This window comes from Penicillium longicatenatum (genome assembly GCF_028827895.1).
Source record: "Penicillium longicatenatum strain IBT 33135 chromosome Unknown contig_2_segment0_segment0, whole genome shotgun sequence".
NCBI lineage: Eukaryota > Fungi > Ascomycota > Eurotiomycetes > Eurotiales > Aspergillaceae > Penicillium > Penicillium longicatenatum.
The window spans coordinates 4790633-4813943 of NW_026643120.1; the positions used below are offsets into that span (position 1 = coordinate 4790633).

The window sequence follows — 23311 nt, forward strand, 5'->3', positions numbered from 1 at the left end:
ATCAAGGTTCATCGTTCCCCGTGCTGCACTGGCTCAGAGCTTGGTCAAAATCTGGAAAAAATAATATCCTAAAGTTGCAGGGGGTAAAAGACGCTAACATATATCCAAGCCTGAGAGTTTACCGACAGTTTGGAAACAAAAAATTGGTTCTAGTACTAATCTCAAACCATGGGAAATCAAGGAAACAGTACATCTATCGAACTCACTATACTCGGGCAAATTCAACGGGGCCCCAGTTTTGCTTCTTGGCCCCGGGGTCCCTATGCCGCGTAGTTGACACGCAACCCCCCTGACGCTATGTTGAGGGAGATCAACTCGCCCACTATTACTGGATCGGGTCCATGTGGGGGTGCGAGGCTGCTACAAAAGCGCACTTGTTACTAGATTGGAAATAGTAATTTGGATTATTTTCAACTACATACAAGCGAGGCAAAAGAGCAGCTATAATTCAAAAAGGAAGTTAAAAGGGTTTGTCAATATCGATATCCACTCAAATCTGACACTCCACATGTCCCGTCAACTTGAATGTGGCTGACGAGCTTGAGTACACCGTCCACCGTATGAGTAATGTATCTATAAACCCCATGAATGGACATCAAAGGTCAGGGTCTAGGTGCCCAATTACATCGCAAGGGTTAGCGAGGTTTGATTAAATTTGTGTGGACGATCACCACCCGAACAGTAGACCTAGTCGTGCGTCAAGTAGAATAGTGCTGCTTAGTGCATATGTACGGCCCCCGGGTAGACTAAGGGTCCGCAAGTATCTCCACATCGAGCTTCGCTTTCGGTTCGGCAAAATATTGTCGTTAATTATTATGGCCCCATGATGTTACGGTGCGTGAATACACACTACCTAGCTTACTGACGTTACGACTGGAGTGGCAAGGGCCCGAAGCAGTGGATAAGGGGCAAAATATGCAAGGCTTAGAATGAAGGTTGGTTAGATTTTGGAAGATGTGCTTCTGTAACTGGTGAGACATGTCGATTGCGTGTTTCAAGAGTAGTGTTCCTACAGTAGCACCAGCATCGGACGCCCCGAGGTTGGTTTGCTTATGTGGAAATCGGTCTTCGGGCTTGATTTCCGTTGGGCTTCAAAGACTAGTGGCCGTGTTTTGAACCGTAAAGCGGGTTGAAGAATGCGAGAGCCTGTATTCGGTCTTATGCAGGTACTACATTGTACACGGGAAAAATACACGGTGGCTGTCAGACTAGGGTAACAGTCGTGAAGAAGTAAGATCGCCAGGGGGGGGGGTTCATTGTTGGGGAATGAGTATCTGCATGAAATAGTAAGCAACACCCTCTCGTGGCAATCGTGAAGAGTTATATGAAGTGAACTTAGGGCACACTTGCATGCCTGACCTTGAACTACTGCATGGAGCATCACGTGTGATGTGTGATGTGACAAGGATTGTGGTCAGGTGATGAATGTGGAAAAGAGTCAGGTATTCATTCAAATTACAAGACTTAAATAAATAAGTATTTTTCTTTTTGTAATGTGAGGCTGAGGCTCATGAACAAAGGTACCTGCGCAGGCTTTATACTGTATGACCTTCGTCAATGCTTAAATGTATTCTGGATTTGCGGCCCGTAGTCTAGATCCGCCAAACCTAGAGCCAAGGATGATCCTTTGATCCCGGCATCCTTACCGTTATATCTCGTAACTAAAATGGAAGAAATGCCTCGCCAGAGCTGAAGATCTTGCCCGGACTGGATCTACTAAATCAAAGAGCTTAAGCCAGTAAAGCCAAGTTTGGGAAATGAAAAGATATTGCTTTTTCTTTCACCCTCCAAAAAATTTAGGAAAAGGCCCGGGGTAGTTAAGATGATATCCCATGATCATGCAAGGTAGAAAAAAAGAACCATTTAGAAGACAGAAACAAACGCCAGTTTGTACTCTTAGAGAGAAGAAAAACACTTAGAAACCACGACCCCGTCCACGGCCACCACCACGAGGACCACCGCGGCCTCTGCCACCACCGCCGCGGGGACCTCCACGGCCACCACGACCACGGTCTGCCTCCTTGCGGGCCTTGTTCTTAGGCTTGGGAGCGTCGTCAACGAGGAGAGTGTCGAGCGGCAAGCTATCGGGGAGGATGTAGTAACGAATTGTGGAACCACGGATGTTGATGGTGTCGAGCGAGAGGGGATCACGGCCCTTGGGGGTCATCTTCACAGTTCGGAGAGAGGTGTTCATTTGCGGAGAGACCGCGGTAATTGTGCCATGCAGAATTGTGCCTACGTAGGGTTAAATATGAGTTAGAAGCTATGGCGGTCTGGGGTTGCGAGGAAAGCATGGTCATTCAGACGCGCAAGGCAGTTCTAAATTGATAATGCTGGCACTCACCATTCTTGAGCTCAACAGTCACCGTCTCATTGGCGCATTTCATCAAAAACCTAGATGGCGTGTCAGCTCTCAGCTCCAGAAAGATATTTCGCGTAGAATGCGCGTGGTAGCTTGGCTGACCGCGTGGGCCTCGGGATTGACGTACCGAACGAGCTTCATTGTGGGTATATCGGTCACACAGTAGCGATACCAAGATATGTGAGTTATGTTCCAGTAGCTTTGCAGGGTCTTCGTGGGGAAAGATCCGTGTGCACTCCATCGCGGGCTGTCGATGTGGTCGGATTACAGTGCAGTCTCGGCCATGATCACGTGACTGCAAACTGCGTTTGTCACGTGACATGTGCTTCTATGCTTTCTGTGTCTAGAGTCCTCCAATTATCATGTGATGGGATTGCACCTCTATTGCACCTCTATCTGTAAACTTTTCATTTTGAAGAGCTTCTTGATTGCAATGAAGACTATTTTTTGTCTCGACTGTCTAGATCACTCATGTCACCCGCTTCGGCTGACACCTCCATAGGGCCCTTTCGGCAATACGGAGCTCAAAAAAAAACATCGATTTCTCGCAATGCATATTATCAAATCCTGCAAAAGTCCATGCGTACTCCGTATAGGCATTCCAAATCACTGTTTCAAAAGTCAGTTTTCGGATGCCTTGGGCCCTCCAACTGTCAGTCTTGGCGACAGACGCCACAATTGTCATTTCTTTGTCCAGTCCCTTAAGTTGAATGACGGAACTGAATGACATTGTTCGAATTTAGTAAGTTGCATCTTATTGGAAGATTTACATGTACGAAGCATCTGGTATTGCTGACTTGGTGCATCTCTACTCATGTAATTTTGGTGGAGCCCGGTCTAACTATTCTAGGAAACTTAAGTCGGGAAGATCGAAATACGAAGTCGTTCATTTTACGATTGATGTTTGCCCCGAGCACAAGGGGCTTGCAAGCCAACCCGCTCGATTCATCTTATGTGGGTGGAGACAAGACCTATCCAACGAAGTTCGGTGATAACGAATCAATGCAAAAACCGTGCACCGGCACCGAACTGATTTTCTGCATGATTCTGGGTCGTACTATGACCATGTGCCAGAGACACTAAAAACAGGGGCACAGCACATGTCAGGCACATGTACAGGGGAAGACTTGGGACAGAAGAAGCGGGAGAAAAAAACCAGACCCATTGCTACGGAGTACTTGCCAGGATCTGACTACACTTGCGGATCCCAAGCCCTGAATGTGGAGAGAGCCGGTCGATCTCGAGTTGGCCCGGGAGCACTCCCGGGAAGCGCCACTGTCTCGGGTCGTGCCATGACAAATTTCGTAGGCGCTAAGAGTAATTGTGCGCCCCTTCCCCCGGCCCTTTTGACCCCCTTCTTACAATGGCTTTTTTCGGCCCTAGGCTCGCTTCGATACTGTTGGATGGTCCTACATGAGATCCACTCTGGCGTTGCAGCAAACCACATGGCCTCCGGGATGCTGGGATTACTGGGGTCCTGCACTGTGGTTCAACTTTGACGCCATCTCCTGAAAGGACTTAACAGCGAATCCAGCCGCTAGAGCTCGATTTGTGCTATTCTGGCTCCAGGCCGCGTACCCATTATACGGGTTGGTGGATATGACCGTACGGTCATACCATCTATGATCCATCGAGATTGATGGTTCCGAGAGCCCAACCGATTCCGCAAACCTGCATATACTAGAAACAATTATACTCCAGACCTAATTCTTCAGCGAGCTCATGGTGCATCCGCATCCCTGATGATCGGATCCTGCTTCTCTAACGGCGCGTTCGTGGGGGCCAAGTCTATAGAGCGGAAACGACCTCACCGTAATCCGTCGGGGGTTTTTTTTCTTTTGGGGTTACATATTGCTTTTTTGGATTTGTGCAGCCACCGCGAATGGCGGCCTGCGTCGAAATCGACTAACTTTTCTGGATATTCTCGCCAGCCACATAACAGGCCGGCGTCATGGCCCCCAAATCGACCCAGGACGCCCCATTTGCTAATTGGGGCTAAAAAAGCCCACTTATTTTGCAAGGAAAAGCTCCCATATGCCGCTCAAGGATCATTACACGCCCTGGCCCCATGGGCCAATCCATTCCGAGCTATTTTCCTAATATAGGCTTTGGCCTAACAACGGAGGTTCCGGTGTCACTTGTGGGGGTCAAAAAACCAGGTCTTTCCCTCTCGATTGTGTGATAGGATGATAGGATGCTTGGATCCACTGCTTGAAGATCATAGGATCTTACGTCTCCTGGCTCATTCACACTATATCAGATAGGCAATGATTACAGGCCCTTTTTTTCCCGAAAAATCGCGACCCAGTGCGAAATTGCCCCAAGTCTGTTTCAGGGACAAAATTCCCACCCACCTCGTGGCTACGAACACCCATTGGTATAGAAGTTCTAGAAGCCTACGGTTTGCCTTTCTCTTAGTGGGCCAGTCTGTACCCAACTGGGCGATTCATTATTGCGGGGACTTCGTTTTCTCTTGTAACATCCTCCCTGCCATACGACCTGAAGGTTTTCTTTCTGAAATTTCTTGGAAATTCTTGGAATTTTCGTTTCTCGCCATCAGATTTGCAAAAAAATTTACAGAATCTGCAAATCTTGTTGTTGCGCCCGTCGCTCACTCCGAACTACTACAATCACCAAGTGGAAACAAAAACCCTCGACTTTGCCAACAACCACCCAAGTCTACAAGGCCTATTGTACGTGATTGTTTTATTTGATTTTTTTTTTTTTTTCAAGATTGTCGCCCCTCTTTCCCAATTTTACTCCCCTATGTTATGCTGGCCCTTTTCTGGCCCCCTGCTGGTTCAATTGTAGTTTTGCGCTAGGTCCATGACCTAGACCGAAAAGCCCCAATGTCTTCCGAGCCTTCACAGTCAAACTCACAGGATTACTCCAGTCACCACAGGAACCCTGACCTGTCTAAAGACCCAGCCTTGCAGCACCAATTTGGCTATTTATCCACTCCTATTGAGTCTGTGCAGCCGCCGGCGTTCCAGCAAAGCGCCTTGGACAATTCGGATCCCGCGTGGCCGTTTATTACTAGCCCGGTGCCGGCCCTAGAAACGTCCTCTTTACCTTCATCGGTTTTTCCCTTTTCATCTCATCCACAAGGCTCCACTACTCCCCTACACTCTAATTCCCTTCCAGAATCATTTTATGATCCTGATTCTTCTTATTCTGAGCAATCTTATTCGGATTCAACTTACTCAAAAACCACATACTCCGAGCACTATCCTGAACAGACTATACATCAGTCTATTGAACAAGATAATTGCCAAGAGCAATTACCTACGGAGCATCCACGGTTAGTTGATACCCGAAACTCAAGGACATCATTAAAGCAACCAAAGAAACATGCAGTAGGAAGAGTATACTGATAAAAAAATTCTTATACTAGCGGTCTTGGAATCATACCCTACCCTATGTCTGTAGCATCAGACACATACTTTGGTGGCCAAATGCAGCCAAACTCTCACCGTATGTAGCATCGATATTGATCATCACATGAAGGCAATCACTAATTAATCATAGACTATGTCTGGCCTAACCGTCCATTTCAACCGTTGCAGCCTCCATCCGGAAATGTGTATCAACAGTTCCCTCCGCCACAGTCATATCCTTCATCTAGCTTCTCTGCTGCCTATGGCAGCCATCCTAATGGGCCAATGCCTGGCTACCACCCTGAGTCTCATGCACCGTCTTCTTATCTTCCTGGGGCTCCTGGTAGCGCTCGCCCGAGTCATTCCCGCAGGTATGGGCGAACTATTATAATCACCATGTTTTATGAAATCCCTCGGGAAAATAGGAGCTAATTGTTGCCTTTAGCCCTTCAATGGCTCGTTCTTTCACTCCTCACACAACCACTGCCCTCCCCGAACAGCCTATAATGATATCGTAAGTTTTTCTTGTGAAAATCCGGAAATCGGCATCGCTCAAACAAGAAGCACCAGTTGTTGATGTATCAATTTAGCTCTTCCCCTTATATGATGAACCAACCCGCTTATTATCTCCCCGAAGCACCACAAATTCCGTGAGTCGAACCACTCAAGGTGAACCTCACAAGAGACTTTGCTGACTACAGAATTAGTTCCTCCCACCCCTCGTCTATGGGCTCGCAAGCATCTTCAGCTATTGCTGACCCCGTTTTCTCTCCACCCGAGTCTCTACATGGATCGGACAATGAGCGGCAAGTCCGTGTCGTTAGTTCAAGGCCTCGACCGCAATGCTGGGACCACGGGTGTAATGGCCGTGAATTCTCCACTTTTAGCAACCTATTGCGACACCAACGAGAAAAGTCTGGAGTTGTTGCCAAAGCCGAGTGTCCTGTATGTGGAGCAGTGTTTACTCGAACAACAGCGCGGAATATTCATGTGGCACAAGGGAAATGCAAAGGTGGTGGCCGAGAACCGTCAGCAGAGTAGGGTGATTGAACAGTGCGATTTACCACAATTCTTGGGTGTTTGATATTTGAATATCCTTTCGATGTTTGCTTCATCCTCTTGTCCTTATTCATTCTTTTTTTTTTTTCTTTTGGCGGTCTTCACTTGGACAAAAGTTTCTCTGTGAGAAACGCATTTCATAGTTCTAATTCATCCGTGTGGAGTCATGTGATGCCTCAGGCACTGCAACGGGTGACTCAACCGATCATCAACACTGGTCATTCATCATTTGTCCCTCTCCCATATTCTGCGCAAGAATGCCCTCTGTTACTGTCTCTGCCTTGGTACTGTGTCGCGTCTATTCAGTCTTCCTAATACTTTTATCACCGAGGTGAACTGTAAATCTGGTTAACTTCCACTGGCTACGGCCATGGCATCCATCTTCACCTACGATCCTGACCCACCCCGGGTTTCATCCCCATGGTCGACCTCAGGATCGTCGACTCCCCAAGTCAATGTGTCTGGCAGTCGAGGGCTAGCTATTCGAACCCGATCCAGCTCAGCTTTGAACTCGGCAGATCCTGATTTTCTGTCCGACTATGGCATCAGCAAGTTGGAGCCGGAACCTCAGGAGGGCCCCACCGAGTACAAGTTGCATCTACTTCTTCGTCCACGGCGGCCCTATCTTTCCATGTCCACTGGTCATGTCGTCGCAGGCTCATATCATTCCCGTAATATCCTAGTAGCGGCCTCAACTTCTGCATCGCCGTCTCAGGATGTGACAACGACACCCCCAAAGCCCATGCAAGCCAGGTCGAGTCAAAGTCGGCAACAACGGCTACAGGGGCTGACGACGCAACTGTTATGGCGCTTACAGCAATCTTCGCCCTTTCATTCATCGACCACGGCAAACTTGGTAGTTCCGGTGCTTCCAGATGCGACTCCACAATTAGGCGTGCCCCCAAAGCCGACTCGCCTACTTGCTGGCCTAGAAGAAAGCCAGGGTGCACTCTACGAGATTGGAGTTGCCGACGATGGTACCTTTGTAGGCTTAACGCAAGATGAACTGGATGAAAGTGTGACCAATCTACAGGCCATGGCAGCCAGTCTCGGATGTAGCGTTGAAATACTGCGTCGAGTCATCGTCGGGAAATGCGAGTGGGTGGAGGACTTGCCAACGGGAGCGTTGGAATTGACCAAAAGCCACTCGGACAAACTCTGGGTTGCAGAAGCTTTAGTCACACCAGATTTGGATTTCTACAAGATGTCTTCTCGCTCAACACGGAATGTCGATGGCGTTCCCAATCCAGATAACGGAGTGGACTCTGTCTCAGAGGAGGATTATTCTCACACTGAGCAGATCCGAATATCCATTGCTGGCCCAAGCACTGCAGGGAAATCTTCTTTGCTGGGAGCTTTGACCTCGTCTCAACTTGACAATGGGAGAGGCAAGAGCCGGCTTAGTCTCCTCAAACACCGACACGAGATATCCTCCGGTATCACTAGCTCTGTCGCCCAAGAGCTGATTGGTTATGCAGATGACATGCCCACAAGTGTGGTCAATTATGCCTCTGGAAATGTCGCTGCGTGGGATGATATCCATGCCACTTCGCGCGGAGGTCGTCTCGCGTTTGTATCCGACCTTCCAGGTTCGGTGCGTTATGTGAAGTCTACATTAAGGGGCCTGGTAAGCTGGGCGCCGCATTATGTGATGCTTTGTATTCCGGCCAACTGCGGTGAGGAGACGGCAGAGACTGAAATCGGCAATGAGCAAACCACTGAGATCGTTTTTTGTCTGGCCTACTTGGAGCTTTGTCTGAAACTAGATATTCCCTTTCTGATTGTCATCACAAAGTTAGACATTGCTTCTCGAAGCGGGCTACGAGAAAATCTTGCTAAAGTCTTGTCTGCCCTTAAAACAGCAAATCGGAAGCCCGCGGTGCTTCCTCCAATGGGCGATAAGATACCTGATCTCCAGCAGATTAGCGGACCGGACGGTAAATCTGTACAAGAACTTATTAAAGCAACCAACGAGAACTGGTCACGTACCGTGCCCATAGTTCTCTCTAGCGCTGTTGATGGTTCAGGAATAGGCAAACTGCACGCATTCCTTCGATACTTGCCTATTCCATCAACGCCACGACAAAGAACACTGCATTTGCACAAGCAACCAGTGTTGCATCAGTCTCCCAACAACGTTTTCGATGTGGACGAGGTGTTCGCTATTCCACCTTCAAAAGTATATTCGGCGACGAACGAGAAAACCAAACAAGAAAGCCGTGGAATGGTTTTATGCGGCCTAGTTCGCCACGGCAGCATATCCGTTGGTGACGAGATGACCATCGGACCCCTTCTAGTCGACACCTCAACAGACGGCAGCAATGATAACGCGCCTTTGAGCATGCTTTCCCGCAGCAGCGGACCAGGCCCCTCAAATGAGTTCCCTGCATCGTTCCCACAGGGCTTCTTACCAGGAAAGGACGCCTCGTTAACGCAAGCAAAATGGCAGCGCGTGCGCGTCGTCAGCGTTCGTAACCTTCGCCTCTCTGTCCGCTGCCTTATAAAAGACCAAGTCGGCACCATCGGCATTGAGATACTCGCCTCCCCAGATGAAGACCGGCTCCCACGTCTCAGCCGCATTCGAAAGGGCATGGTTCTAACGAACATGCACCAGACCATACCACTTTCGCCCTCTTCTTCCTCTCCCAACACCATCAGCACAACCACTAACCCGCTACCGTCGACCTTGCCATTACCTTTCCACACAGGATTCATAGCCACCTTCCCCGCATCCGAATTCTCAGCCCTGAACTCGCCTCCCCTCCTTCTGGGTGGCAATTCAATAGTCTACATAGCCAACATTCGCACAACTGTCCGCGTCATCTGTATGGAACTTGCAGGGACAGACGACGAGCTTCCTTCCGAGCCACAGTCACCCGACGAACCGGAATTCTTCTCTTTCGACGGAGATGCCCAGTCCTCTGGCCGGGGGGAAAAGGGTAGCCCCAGAACTAATGCCACTGTTGCTGGTCCCATGCAGCATCGTCAATCCACAGCAGATATCAGCAAAGTCGTCTCAGGAGGAAAGACAGAGGCATTAAAAGAAGATGTGCGAATTACGTTTGCGCTTATCACGTCTGTCGAGTGGATTGAGCTTGGCTCGCAGGTTCTCGTTATGCCTGGTGTGTCGGTAGGAGCGTCTTCCAATGCCGCTGTGGGCTCGGGGCCCGGCTCTAGCGCCAATGGTTCTGGGTTTGTGACGGCGTCTGGATTAGAAGGATTTGTGGGGACGGTTTGTGAAGTTATTCCGGGCAGAAGTGTGGGGAATGAATAAAGAACGGGTCTAAGTGGGTTCTTTATGAAAGTTGTGGTTCCATGCAGGACGGGATCTTCATTCGGTACATTTTTTTTCGTCCAATGGTTTATACTGGTATTAAGTGTTTTTTTACTTGTTGATATGGTTACATTTTTCAGTTTTATTTTGGCCTATTTAACATAGATCGTTATGAACATTAGCATTCCGATTAGGGATAAGAGATAAATGCATAGCAGATTCAAGCATAGAATTACATTTAATACTGTGAAGGCTGAAAGCAATCAATATGTTTACTATCAAGTTACCATAGACTTGGGAAGAACAAGATCTATGGTTCCAGATGCGAGGTAGTCTACCAACATTCAGGTATACAAGAAGCAATCGAGGGTGCAGCATAAACGACCCAATTCGTGGTATCATTCATCTGCGGCAAAATTCGGATTCGTTATCGACCCAAACTTATTTCACTTAAGAGGGTATTTACCATGAAGGGTACATTAAACTTGGAAGAACATGTCACACCCTGGCCATGTTACTTGGACAAGCTCAACGGTTATCCAGATTAAACACATTTCACCATATTTCGGAGACACTGACATCCGATAAGGACAGCTAATCATTCCGAATGTCTTGCTTTTGTATAAATGAAATAAGAAGCTTATCCACCTTTGCGCTGATCGCCCGAATTCCGGGAGAAAGTACTAGTCGAACCAATGGTGGCGCTAGCATTGCGGAGTTCAATCTTCTTGCGTTCCATCTCAAGCTAAATGATGACATAGCCATTAGTAAACTCGAAGGTATACGGAAAAGGCAAAGAAAATAGAAACGAGGCACGAGACAATGGGAACTACTCACCACTTTGCGCACACGAGCAAGTGCAGCTGTGTCACCCTCAACAAGTGGACGACACTCGTCAACCCGGTACGGAGGCGCAATGGTAACTGCGTCGGCAACAACGATATTCGGTCCATCCCACCGTGCAGGCATGGTTCGACTAAATGCATCAAATATATCCTGCGCCTCACGGGTAACACCCTTTCCACGACGCGCTTCCCGGTCCAGAATCTCGCTGACAGCCTTGATCTCGCGCGTCTTCAGTGCACGGGTATCAAGTGCCTGGATGGTGGGCTGTGCATCTGTGAAGGAAGGCGAGTCCGAGGAATTGGACGGGAGAGTGAGGAGCTGGAAAGATTGGATGCGGGAGACGGGGATGACGTGGTAGTCACCGCTCTGCGCCTGCTTGGGGTCTGTGGAGGAGGTGACGGGGGATGTGTTGATGGCGACGAGGTTGGTGATAGGGCACACTGTGAAGAGAGTTCCCTCGAGAGTGGAGGTTGTTGGCGCAGCAGTAGTGATGCGGACGCTGTTTAGATGAAAGCCATTGCATTAGCGCACCTCGGGTCGGTGATGATAGATATTGAATGCGCGCCAGCTATTGCAGGCTGTATGTCCAATTCGAGGGAGGGGATGAAGTAAGGCTAGACAATCACTCACCGAGCACCGATCGCGCCACTCAAAGCAGCCTCGTGGGGTACCATGTTGGTCGCCATACCAGGACCAGAGGCCTTCGCACTCGAGCTCTGGCGCTTATTCTCCGCCATGCAGCGTGTGACGTGTGCGGGCGGTGTGATTCACTTGTCCACTTGCGCACAAGTGGTTCGTAAACAGGATTCGTCTGAGGGGGAAAATAATTGAATGGCGTCAGCCACAGGACATTGGACACAGACAAGTATCTCAATTGATATCTGTCTGATGACCTCACGGAGCTTGGGGGCTTCCGGACCCTTTATTTCCTGTATAGGTTGTGGTTGGTTTACCGAGCCCTTTGGATATAGGGAAGGAAGGGCTTTGACGAAGCTCGGAGGAATGAGCTTCCCCGATTTCCTGGAATGCGGAGAGTAAAAGAGAAGGGGAAGGAAGGAAGGGAAAACAGCCTCACGCCCCGGGAAATTGGTGGAGGAAGGAGGGGAGACGCGATAAGATGGCGACAAGGTCGACGTTGCTCGATACCCGATCTGGTCTAGCGTGAGTTGGATCACTTTAGGCACCAAGGCACCACTTAAAGCTTTAGTGCGACTACAAAGAACGACTGGCCAATTTTTTTTTGCTTGGTATATTAAACCGAATTCATTGAAACAAGTTCGTTACGTTCCATTCATGGTGGCATCTAAATACATAAAACCCAATTTTTTATCTCATCGACTTTACGCGACGTAGGTCGAGGCAGACACGTCACCGCCACGGCCGGTCCAGTTGACGTGGATATCCTTGCCCTCGGGGAAGTTCTCGTTGGCGTGCTCGGGCTTAATGCGGAAAGTGTGGGCACCGAAGTAGTCACGCTGGGCCTGCAGCAAGTTGGCAGGAAGGTTCTTGGTGCGGTAGCCGTCGTAGAAGCTGAGGGCAGTGGAGAAGGCAGGCAGAGGGATACCCCAGAGAGCGGACTTGCTGACAACGTTGCGCCAGCCGTTCTGGGCGGTGTTGATGGCCTTGGTGAAGAATTCATCGAACAGCAAGTTCTCGAGGTCGGGGTTGTTGCGGTAGGCGTTGGTGATATCCTTGAGGAAGACGGAGCGGATAATGCAGCCACCACGCCACATGAGGGCGATGGAAGGCTTGTTCAGCTTCCAGCCGTACTCCTTGGCGGCCTGTATGAAATAAGTTAGTCAAAGATTGCGAGCGAAAGACGAAAGAATAATAATAAAGCTTACGTTCTGGATGAGCATGAAGCCCTGGGCGTAAGAGATGATCTTGGAGGCGTACAGAGCCTGCTCAAGGTCATCGATGAAGGCAGCCTTGTCACCCTCGAACTTGGGGGTAGGGCCGCTGAGGATAGTGGAGGCACGGGTGCGCTCATCCTTGAGGGCACTGAGGCAACGGGAGAAGACAGCCTCGCCGATCAGGGTGACGGGCATACCAAGGTCAAGAGCGTTGACGGCGGTCCACTTGCCGGTACCCTTCTGACCAGCCTTGTCCAGGATCTTCTCAAGGAGGGGAGTGCCATCGTTATCGTTGTAGTAGAGAATATCGCGAGTAATCTCAATAAGGAAAGAGTCCAGAACACCAGTGTTCCACTTGGTGAAGACGTCACCGATCTCCTTGCAGGAAAGACCGAGACCACGCTTCAGGATATCGTAGGCCTAAGGAAGATAATGTCAGTACTTGGCTTGGTTATAGCTGTAGCAATCATAGAAAAAGAAAAGACGAACCTCGCAAATCAGCTGCATGTCACCGTACTCAATACCGTTGTGGACCATCTTGACGTAGTGGCCAGCACCCTCGTCACCGACCCAGTCACAGCAGGCCTCACCATCGCTCTTAGCGGCGATGCTCTGGAAGATATCCTTAATGTGGGGCCAGGCGGCCTCGTTACCACCGGGCATGAGAGAAGGACCGTAGCGAGCACCCTCCTCACCACCGGAAACACCGCTACCGACGAAGCTGATGCCCTTGGAGGCGAGGTACTTAGTGCGGCGGTTGCTGTCGGGGTAGTGGGAGTTACCACCGTCAATGACGATGTCACCCTCCTCGAGGAAGGGCAGGAGAGACTCGATGAAGTCATCGACGGGCTTGCCAGCCATGACGAGGAGCATCACACGGCGGGGGCGCTTGAGCTGAGCAATGAACTCCTGAATGGAGTGGGCGCCAATGATGGACTTGCCTGTGCCCCATCAGTCAGCTTTTGCGCGCTGGCGATTTCTCGCGTCTGAGTAGCGGGAGAGGAAGCTTACCCTTGGCCTCGTTCTCAAGGAAGCGGTCGACCTTGGAGGTTGTGCGGTTGTAGGCGCAGACGGTGAAACCGTGGTCAGCGGCGTTCAGGATCAGGTTCTGGCCCATGACGGCCAGACCGATGAGACCGAAATCAGCGGTGGGACTAGGAACAGGATGCGCCGGAGCGCCGACATTGATGCCGGCGAGACGGGCGCTATAGTCAGCGACCGAATTCTCTTGTCAATAGCCGGGTAAAAGCAGATGAAATGGTTCAAGAAAAGGAAAGTCCCTGCGATTCCGAGAGATGCAGATATGCGATGTTCTTGCATTGCGCGAACATGCACGAAGCTTGATCACCTAAATCGTATCGGATCTCGAGAAGGAACCTCACTGGTCTCCATGGTCCCGGGAGCTCCGAAAACACTGCCCTTGTATGGCAGAATTGAGCGAACCAGAGATTGGCGGGGACCCGTTGGGGTCTGCCCGAATCCGGAGGGGGGCTTGGGGACTTTTTGAGGGGCAAGGAGGGGAAGCAAGCGGAATGGTACTTACGCAGCTGACATGATGAATGCGAATTGAAGAAAGAGGGTATAGTTGGGAGTGAGGGTATCTACAACTGAAGAGAGTTGAAGAAGGGAAGAATGGATGGGGAGGGGGAAGGAGCGAGAAGAAGTAATCCGGCTGACGGAGCAACTCTTCCGTCATAGTGGTGGGATACATTCGCCGGCGGGGATATGTACTACGAATACTCAGAATACTGTATTAAATGTACCATATACTGGGTCTTTGAGTTATTTCTTGTTACTGCCGCCGGTGTCGCGCCAAGTATTCGGTACAGGAGCACAGTCGCCCGGTCATCCCACTCGGGTTCTGATTCGACTCGGACCTATTCTTATGAGGGGGGAATTGTTGAAAAGCAATATCCGACCCGATCATTAGCATTCAGTCTCTCCACCCGTTGCCGTCGCAATGCGTAGGATTCTAGGAACCTGCATATGTGATGCTTCCTGGACTATCAAAAACGGCGCGGGGCAGATTTCAGCAGATGGAGGGGTAATCTTCACATAGAAGCTGCCATTCTATAGCTCGTAGCATTGTACACCTCTTAACATCAGGGGAACGTTGTCCTTGGACGCATTGGTCTAATAATACCAGGTACCTGAGTTCCCATGGTATCCCCCATACATCGGTGAACTGTTCAGGATAAATCAACGGAGAAACTGCGTTTCACTCGCCGTGAAAATCCACTCGAATCCGGTCAATGGTGTAATCTAGTCCTATTCCGGTCTAGAGTGGGGGTGACCTCATACTTGATTATCTAAGGGATTATGTCACCTGTCACATGCTCCTCTCATCTGCAGCAACTGGGCAATTCCATCGGTCCTTAGATAAGCTTTCGCTCCAGGTCGTCGTAGGGACCAGGTGTGCAACTATATTCCATTTTGTGGTCGCAATCGCAATCGCAATCGCAATCTTTCGGGTATCAAAGGTCACCATCCAATCTCTTCGTCCCATTCTTCACTTTCCTCCTTATTCTCTTTTCTTGCTCTTGAAGTGATTTTCAATTGTCACTTCACAATCCCACATCTATCCTTCTCGAACAGGGTTCGGGTCCTCAGGTGTGACGTCTGGTGGAATTAGACTGCCCTGAAGGTACGTTGTGGCTGCTACTCTACAGACAGCTCAACCGTTTCTCGTGTCGGACTCTCCATTCATCATGTCCTTTCCACCTCCTCCAGGTCTCAATAAGGCGCCGTCGTCTCTTCCTCCTCGGCCACCTCCATCCAGCAATGCCGCACAGCCACCAGTCCCGGGCTATGGTGGGAACGCGCGCCCAGCCTTCACAGGTTTCCAACCGCGTTCCGTAGCCTCCAGTCAGCCACAGCCATATCGCGCAAGCAACCCGACGATCTCAGCCCCACCTGTTTCGTCCGCTGGGTATGCCACGCCGGTGACTAACTACTCAAATTACTATCAACAATCACAGCCTCAATCTTATCAGAGCGGGCCTTCTTACTACGGCGCCTCCTACAACGAACCCACGTACGGCCCTACTGTCCCGCACATCCAAAATCCTTTCGGCTCGACGCCTGGTCAGGCCTATGGCGGGGGACGCCCCGGCCGCGACGGCCTAGACGCAGAGACCGAGGCCCAGATTGCTCAGTGGCAAAGCGCATATTCCAAGCAGGACGACTCCACCCACACGCAGGGCACCCCGTCGGCTGCTCCTAGCAGAGGTACCGGAACTCCGACCACTGGAGTGGCCGGTGCTGGCACCCCGATTCCACAACCCGAATCTCAAAAGACAGTTGCTCGGGCCGGTGGTGGACAAGAGTGGACCGATTCGACACTACTAGAGTGGGACCCAGCCCATTTCCGACTGTTCGTGGGTAACTTGGCTGGCGAAGTCACCGATGAATCTTTATTGAAGGCTTTTGCACGATACACATCGGTGCAGAAGGCGCGTGTGATTCGAGAGAAGCGCACGCAGAAGAGCAAAGGGTACGGGTTCGTCAGTTTCAGTGATGGCGACGACTACTTTAAGGCTGCACGTGAGATGCAGGGCAAGTACATTGGCTCTCATCCGGTTCTCCTACGACGAGCTGTCACCGAGGTGAAACCTGTTTCGAACAATAAGAACCACAAAAAGGGCGGCGGCGGTGGTCGAGGCGGGCACTCGGGTGCCAAAGTGAAGCACGATGGAGTGAAAAAGTCCGGCAAGACTAAGGGAGGATTAAAGATTCTTGGCTAGGTATGATCTTCCAGGAGAAATGTATTTATTTAAACTTAATCTCACAACAATCATTCCAAGACCAATGAAAATTCTCAGAGACTACACATCAATCAACATCAACATTGGAAGTGAATGCTATAAAGGAATGGCTCCTCGTACATCTTCAGAGACATCTAAGACCACAAGAACCCATGAACAAAGATACTGAGTCTCACTAACCCATGCAGTACGTGTGAGTGCGGTCTTCTTCTTCGCAGGCACAATATCCAGATCAATCGCCCGAGACCATTCAGATCCAAGGACCAGATCATGCTCATTTTCAATTCGTCGCTGGGCAGTTTCATAAATCACCATAAAGTCCCACAATGTATCAGGCGTAAAGCACTTCTCCCTGAACAAAGCCAGGGCTGAAAGCCGAAGATTCAAGTCCTTGCATTTCGTGAAGAGAAAATGCAAGAGTGGTGGGACTCCAATCTCGAATGTGCTTTTAGGCGCACCCATTGCCATCAACTCCTGCAGAAGCTCCAATTCCCGTCGGAACATCTGGGTACAGTCATTGTATCCTTGATCACCATTCAAGGACCCATGGCACCAAATTTTGCAAATCAGCCATCGGGCCTCGAGCATGTGATATGCCGCCCTTTGAAGTACGGGTAGATCCTGAGATACCAAGCCGGATACAGCGTGGAACCAGTTATCTAATTCCTCGTTAAGTTCATGCTGCATGGGTAGGATAATAGCCTCTTCGCAGTGTTTGTTCACAAAGTATACCACCTCCATGGACCGGTAAACGAGCCAGTCAAGTTCCTCTTGCGCTTGGAGAAGCGACCAAAAAGGCTGGGTGATATGAGGACATCCATCTTTCTCTGGTAACAAGCTACCCGAGGGACTGGTGAATAGCACAAACATGTACATCTGGCGAAAGATCCCTTCGATCTGTGCATTAGGAGTGTAGGATTCCAAAATGCGTTTCCCATGCCTGTAGTGAAGGAGTGCCTGCTCATTATTCCTGCGAATAATCTCAACAGCCATGAAGATAACACAGGCGATAACCACCGTGTCTAGGTGTCCTTGTTGCAGCAGAGCAATCTGGCGTATAGCCGAATTGTAACGACCGAGAGAGAACCTTTTCTCCGCCTCACTTTGTGTATCCTCTCTGAACTTCTGGTACAGAGAGCCAAGCGCCACAGCCGCATTCCTCAAGGCCGGTTCCTGGTGTACCATCTGAGGAACGGTGTAGGTCCAGAAAGAGTGCGGCAATGGGCCCTCAAGCACAGGTGCTAAGAACATGCGGAAAAATCCAGAAACTGGAAATCAGCGGCTGCAGCTCCTGGAATGGTAGATGGTTGGATGGTTTGAGCTTGACGCTGCACTGTTTTAGAGACCCAGATCGTGTAACCGTCGCATTTTCGGCCTGTGGATGTGCATCTGGTGCAATTCGGATGATTTTCGACACATTTGATTCTGCGAATTCTAGGTCAAGTTTAGATTGAATAACGTTTATTGTTGAGTCCCGAGAACTCGGTAAGGTTGCGGGGTCGCTCACTTGCAGGTGGTGCACCCGTTATGGCTCCTGCGGATACCTTTGCGAACCATGGCCCCGGTGCTATATTCTCTGCGTACTTCTGTTATTTCACTCTTCAAACCCTTTGGTTTAATATTTATCAAGTCACGAGACTTGAACTTGAGCTTGCGAGTTGAGAGAAATGTTCAAATACGGATTCCTGTGGCCTAAGAGCTTAGCGTGTGTGGTTTATGATCTGCAAGTATACGAGCCTGGGCTTCAACTAGTCCAGTGGATCTATCAACCGCAGGATTTGAATGAGAAAATTGCGTAACACAAGAGAAGATCTGTCGAATAGCGGTGTGCTTTCTGTTGCCTAGTAAATCTCTCCGAATCCTCTCGATGGTCTCTTTTCCAAGATTTTTGCTCATTGCTCATTAGGGGGCTTGCAATGGGAGTCATTAGCATATGCACAGAGACTAGAATCCTTCTATTCTAAAAACTACCTCACTCCCCAGAGAATGCATTTTTCCAAGGCTGATGCATCTTAGAAAGGAATTTGTAATAAGCAGTAGAATCACATCTCGTCATGTATGAGTTAACTCGTCAATTTACTCCATTCTTAGGCTGTAGATTGCCGCTTAGTCATGATAAGCTTATGCCAAGTAGTTCACTACTGCAAATAAAAGGATTTTTTCGTCGCTACTGATGGTTTACTTTGCATTTAAAAGCTTGATGTAGTCGGCTAATAACTCTACTCTCATCTGATTACAAATATACATAGTTAAAGTGGGTGTTTACAGGCCTTAACAGCTTCCGTGAAATTGATTACGCCAATAGGCGTCAATTTCCAACGCAGGAGCTCTGGGCCTTCTTGACTTGTTCAACCCCGGGGTCCACAGGATCAAACCCCCACATATTTGCACAACGCTATTTGATAATAACAAATAACATTGGGATTTATCTTTACGCTACACTACTTCTTTCAGCCGATCCCGGATAGGCGTGGATGCGTCATGGAAGGCCGCGACCCCGCGGCCAGCCCCGAAAAAACAGCTCAGTCCCGGTCTCTAGCGCCGAGGGTTCGCCTAAGTTGTGAAGCATGTCGTCAGCGAAAAGTGAAATGCGACAAGCTGAGTCCATGTACCAGCTGCCAGCGACTCGGTTTTAAATGTGTTCCTGTTGAGCGAGCCCGTCTGCCGCGAGGTCGTACGCGGAAGGCTCCCGAGCGAGCTGGCGGCTCGGACAAGGAACTCGCGGATCGGGTCGCAAAGCTTGAAGATCTTTTGCGACGAGTCGCTGCGGGACGTGATGCCCCGTCTAAGCCTCAGGTCGATGAGGCGCCTTCATTTAACGAATCTTCTGTAGAGCGCAACATTGACGTGAACGTGGCTGGTGCCGAGACCTGGAGCGACCAAAATGCCCAGACAGCTCAGCTGGGTGATGCTCAACCGGTCATATCGACAAATCTACCACATCGCACTCGTCCGACGATGTCTTATTTAGGCAGCTCATTTTGGGAAGATATCATGCATCAGGTATGCGCGCTCTTTCTTTCCATCTCACGCCCAATACGTAGTGAACTCTAATTTAATGGTTTTCCATCGACAGACGCAAGAGCTGCGGACAGTACTTGATAGCCGCGTCGAGAATGATCAACTGGAATTTAAGAGTCCTACTGGCTTTGGCTCTGCATTTGTTGGGTCTGAGGGCTCAGAGAGCGTCTCTAACTCACCCCAATCCCTGAAAGGGGCCCAGATTTCACCCCAGACGCGTCGCACCCTGTGTGAAATTTATCTGCGCAACGTGGATCCGGTATTCAAGCTCCTACATCGACCTTCATTACGAGCATTCCTTCATGACGATCAGCCTTATCTTGATTATGAGCATGATCACCAGGCCCCGACTACTTTGGCATTTGCCGTTTTTACTGCCGCTGTGTGTACTATTGATGATTCTCAGTGTCAGCTACTGTTTGGCTTAGACAAAAAAAGTGCATTTGCCGACCTCCAGAGGGAGACAGAAGCTGCGTTAGTCAAGGCAGATTTCATAACCACGAATGATTTGACTGTCTTACAAGCCTTTGTAATCTCACTGGTGAGTTCTTTATCAAACTATCCATCCTAGTGATCAAAATTGGCCGAATAAAAAGCTGACCGTATCAAGCTGGCGGCTCGGTGCCAAGATCAAAGCCGACGAGTGTGGACCATGCTGAGCATGGCCCTTCGGGTAGCTCAAGCACAGTGTCTTCACATGGCTGATCCACCATTTCGGGTTAGCCCGTTTGAGCAAGAATTACGCCGACGCTGCTGGCTAGGAATTGGCATGCTTGATGTAGCTGCCTCATTGGATAGGGCATCTGAACCAATGATGCAAGCCGCATGGCTAGAATCGCTCCCCCCATCCAACATAAACGATGAAGACATTTGGCCTAAAATGGAAGTACCGGTCCAAGAACCACCGGAGGGTACCTTCACCGACCTTACACTCCCATTAGTTGTCGCAGCATCCCAGTCTGTCTGTCGTTCCATTGCCTTTGCAGATTTCATGGAAGAATCGGTAAAGTCAATGAGCGTACGCCAACAGATCCTATCAGACTTCCAGAATACGGCTGCAAATCTCCTGAGGGGGTGTCGACCAGATATTCATACCTTTCATCTATATGCAAAACGCACTACGGACACAATAAATGGCTGGCTTCAGCTTGGTTGTCTCCGCCCGCTGCAACGAAGTAGGAACTTTACTCCTCCCTACGTCCAGGGCGACGTCCTTCTCAGACTGGCTGCCGAGAATCTGCAAATGGCCTCAGAAGTCTATTGCAATCCAGCCATGACGCAGTGGTCATGGTTCGGGTCGCTTTGGGTCCCCTGGCATGGTCTTGCAGTAGCTCTTGCAGAACTCTGTGTCTGCAAAGACCCAGGAACCATGTCTAAGTACTGGCCCGTGGTTGAGCAAATGTATCAGCGAACAAGCTCTATGATTGCGGATTCACAACATGGAATGCTATGGCGACCATTGGAAAAGCTCATGAATCAAGCATTAAACCGAAAACACGAACTGCTTGGAAGTCAAAGCTTAAACCAGGCGATCAACCAGGTGCCTTTGAATGGAGGTGTTACTGTTGATCCTGCTCAACCTTTGAATACTCACCCGTTAACGGAATTCTCAATGAGGGACATGGGGCCGACCATGGCTACTAGCGAGCAAATGAGCCAGCCCATGGCAATGCCGACGAGTATGGGACTTGAGTCTGACTTGGGAGCATGGCCCAATGTTTGGGATGCCATGGATTTGACTGCTAGCGGGACTCAGGACTGTGATGTTGCTTGGGCCAACTATACGAACTTCATTGGTGATGTGTATGATAGTGCAGACTCCATGTTCCTGCCACGATGATAAAGATTAATGACTGTATGTGGCACATCTCCCCTTAATGAAAGATATATCTTTGGCAGAATCTTGTATAATAAAAAACTCCGCTATATATACTGCAGTCTTCTGGTGTTTTAATCCCAGTAAACATGACTTGATAGTGTAACTTCCAGACATCTATTCAAAACGATCCAAGGCATCGGATGTCACCTCCCGAGGACACTTGAAATCCTTAATTCCCTCGTCTAACGATAGCAGCACCCTCCTCAAAATGTTTCAGAAATCTCCCTGAAATTACACGACCCTCACGTTCACCCACTACAACGGGCCACAACACACGAGCAGCCCCATCTTCAAAACTAATCGGACAACCATCTTCGTGCTGGCATTCGGGTGCCGCGCTCATATAACCAGGATCCACAGAATTCATAGCCACACGACGCATCTCCCATGCCCTCCCAGCTTCAGTCTCCGTAATCATATTAATAGCAGCCTTGGACATATTCGTATGAACATGATGGCCAGCTTTGCTGCTGGATCTTCTTGTATCCTCCAGAATACCCTCCCGCGAGGAAACATTCACAATGTATCCCAGCGGTGCACTTTTACCAGGACGACGCTGACCCATGCATGGAAGGAGTTCGCGACATAGAATCAACGGGACGAAAGCATTGACGGAATGTGCGCTGATCAGATCCTCGTAAGGGATCTCATCCAGAGATTGGACCCAAGATGACTTTCCTGTATCCTGTTCACCATTGCGGAGACCCTTATAAATGGTTTTTTTCTGGTCGCCATCTCCAGCCCCATCATCGATCAGTGCCCGCTTCTCACTTTCAATACTGGGGATCCAAGCCGCCTGGCTCCCGCCTCGGATTCGCGGTGTATAGGAATCCCCACCTCCATCCATCAGAAGTCTATTGGTCTGTGACTCATGGACCAAATCCTCTTCTCGGGAAATTGCTTTCATCTCGGCCTTGACCGGATCCGTCAACGTCTGCGCGGCATTATTGATCAGGATATCGAGAGAGTCGTCATCAGCACCATTGCTGTCCGTTTCATTCCAGTCACGCAGAAGAGCTTTCACAATATGAACAAGCCGAAATGCGTCTTTCGCAGTCCGGAAATCCGCACCAATAACTTTGAGCTTATGTTCCCATTGCTCACAGTCCGGTTCTCGTAAATATCGCATCGCAGCATCCCTCGGATACCGAGAGGAAACAATGACTTTAGCGCCACAGCGCAGTAACCTCAAAGCGGTATGGTATCCCAGGTTTATTCGACCACCTGTAACAAGAGCGGTTTTACCTCCGAGGTCAAGCTTTCCGGGTAACGACAGCGCTGATGAGCTGAGATTGAAAGAGCCACAGGGACCACATAGGGAGGGGTATAAGTCGTGGACGTCAAATATCGAGCAAAGCTGACGACACATATAGCATTTGCGGGACTGGGCGTCTTTCTTGAACTTTTGACCTTTCTGGGCTGTCTTGTAGTATTTCATGCGGATTTTGCTGTCGACTGAGAGTTGAGAGCGGAGTGCAGTCATAATATCGGTCAAGGAACTAGACGTTGTGATGCTCGACAATGATTCATTGTTTTGGAGGTACTCCAGAACTTTGAGTGTGGTCTCTAGCTCTTTGGTCTTAGGAGCATGGGTCTCCCCGCTGAGTAGAGCGTCGCTGGGTTCGTCTGCGACGGCGTTCAGATTTTTGAGGTATGACTTAATCCCCTCAATGATGCTTTCGCATCTGAAAGATCGAAGTGCAGCCGTAATCTCGCTGTCGGGGGTGAGATAGTAGGCCACTTTGTCAAGAAGCGGGGACGGGGCCTTGGGTAAGCGAAGGGCAAGAGTACTTGGGAGTCTTTGCTCTTGACATAGCTGTAGGTCTTTTTTTAATTGCAATGCAATAGCTTCAGGGTCTTTCATTTTGCGGTCGAG

At 49.6% G+C, this 23311-nt stretch overlaps 9 protein-coding genes across 9 annotated transcripts; 4 read left to right on the forward strand and 5 right to left on the reverse strand.

Annotated features, from left to right (window-relative positions):
- Positions 1-1915: 1915 nt before the first annotated feature.
- N7484_004314 (mRNA splicing protein SMD1) lies at positions 1916-2503 on the reverse strand (the record flags this gene model as incomplete). Its single annotated transcript, XM_057114734.1, has 3 exons — positions 1916-2235; positions 2345-2394; positions 2490-2503. 3 exons carry the CDS (start codon positions 2501-2503, stop codon positions 1916-1918), a joined length of 384 nt encoding a protein of 127 aa, XP_056974874.1.
- A 2708-nt stretch (positions 2504-5211) lies between these two features.
- Positions 5212-6780, forward strand: N7484_004315 (uncharacterized protein; the record flags this gene model as incomplete). The annotated part of the gene is made up of 6 exons (XM_057114735.1): positions 5212-5663; positions 5757-5836; positions 5891-6110; positions 6185-6253; positions 6330-6389; positions 6447-6780. The coding sequence occupies 6 exons, from the start codon at positions 5212-5214 to the stop codon at positions 6778-6780; spliced, it is 1215 nt and encodes a 404-aa protein (XP_056974875.1).
- A 388-nt stretch (positions 6781-7168) lies between these two features.
- N7484_004316 (uncharacterized protein) lies at positions 7169-10072 on the forward strand (the record flags this gene model as incomplete). The annotated part of the gene is made up of 1 exon (XM_057114736.1): positions 7169-10072. The coding sequence occupies one exon, from the start codon at positions 7169-7171 to the stop codon at positions 10070-10072; it is 2904 nt and encodes a 967-aa protein (XP_056974876.1).
- Positions 10073-10712: 640 nt separating this feature from the next.
- N7484_004317 (anticodon-binding domain-containing protein) lies at positions 10713-11655 on the reverse strand (the record flags this gene model as incomplete). The annotated part of the gene is made up of 3 exons (XM_057114737.1): positions 10713-10817; positions 10910-11417; positions 11549-11655. The coding sequence occupies 3 exons, from the start codon at positions 11653-11655 to the stop codon at positions 10713-10715; spliced, it is 720 nt and encodes a 239-aa protein (XP_056974877.1).
- Positions 11656-12258: 603 nt separating this feature from the next.
- N7484_004318 (NADP(+)-dependent, decarboxylating phosphogluconate dehydrogenase) lies at positions 12259-14325 on the reverse strand (the record flags this gene model as incomplete). Its single annotated transcript, XM_057114738.1, has 5 exons — positions 12259-12699; positions 12763-13191; positions 13261-13712; positions 13783-13976; positions 14315-14325. The coding sequence occupies 5 exons, from the start codon at positions 14323-14325 to the stop codon at positions 12259-12261; spliced, it is 1527 nt and encodes a 508-aa protein (XP_056974878.1).
- A 1154-nt stretch (positions 14326-15479) lies between these two features.
- N7484_004319 (RNP domain protein) lies at positions 15480-16514 on the forward strand (the record flags this gene model as incomplete). Its single annotated transcript, XM_057114739.1, has 1 exon — positions 15480-16514. The coding sequence occupies one exon, from the start codon at positions 15480-15482 to the stop codon at positions 16512-16514; it is 1035 nt and encodes a 344-aa protein (XP_056974879.1).
- Positions 16515-16631: 117 nt separating this feature from the next.
- Positions 16632-17786, reverse strand: N7484_004320 (uncharacterized protein; the record flags this gene model as incomplete). Its single annotated transcript, XM_057114740.1, has 1 exon — positions 16632-17786. The coding sequence occupies one exon, from the start codon at positions 17784-17786 to the stop codon at positions 16632-16634; it is 1155 nt and encodes a 384-aa protein (XP_056974880.1).
- Positions 17787-19016: 1230 nt separating this feature from the next.
- Positions 19017-21396, forward strand: N7484_004321 (putative C6 transcription factor; the record flags this gene model as incomplete). The annotated part of the gene is made up of 3 exons (XM_057114741.1): positions 19017-19538; positions 19612-20097; positions 20167-21396. The coding sequence occupies 3 exons, from the start codon at positions 19017-19019 to the stop codon at positions 21394-21396; spliced, it is 2238 nt and encodes a 745-aa protein (XP_056974881.1).
- A 208-nt stretch (positions 21397-21604) lies between these two features.
- On the reverse strand, positions 21605-23299 carry N7484_004322 (uncharacterized protein; the record flags this gene model as incomplete). The annotated part of the gene is made up of 1 exon (XM_057114742.1): positions 21605-23299. The coding sequence occupies one exon, from the start codon at positions 23297-23299 to the stop codon at positions 21605-21607; it is 1695 nt and encodes a 564-aa protein (XP_056974882.1).
- Between the last annotated feature and the right edge of the window lie 12 nt (positions 23300-23311).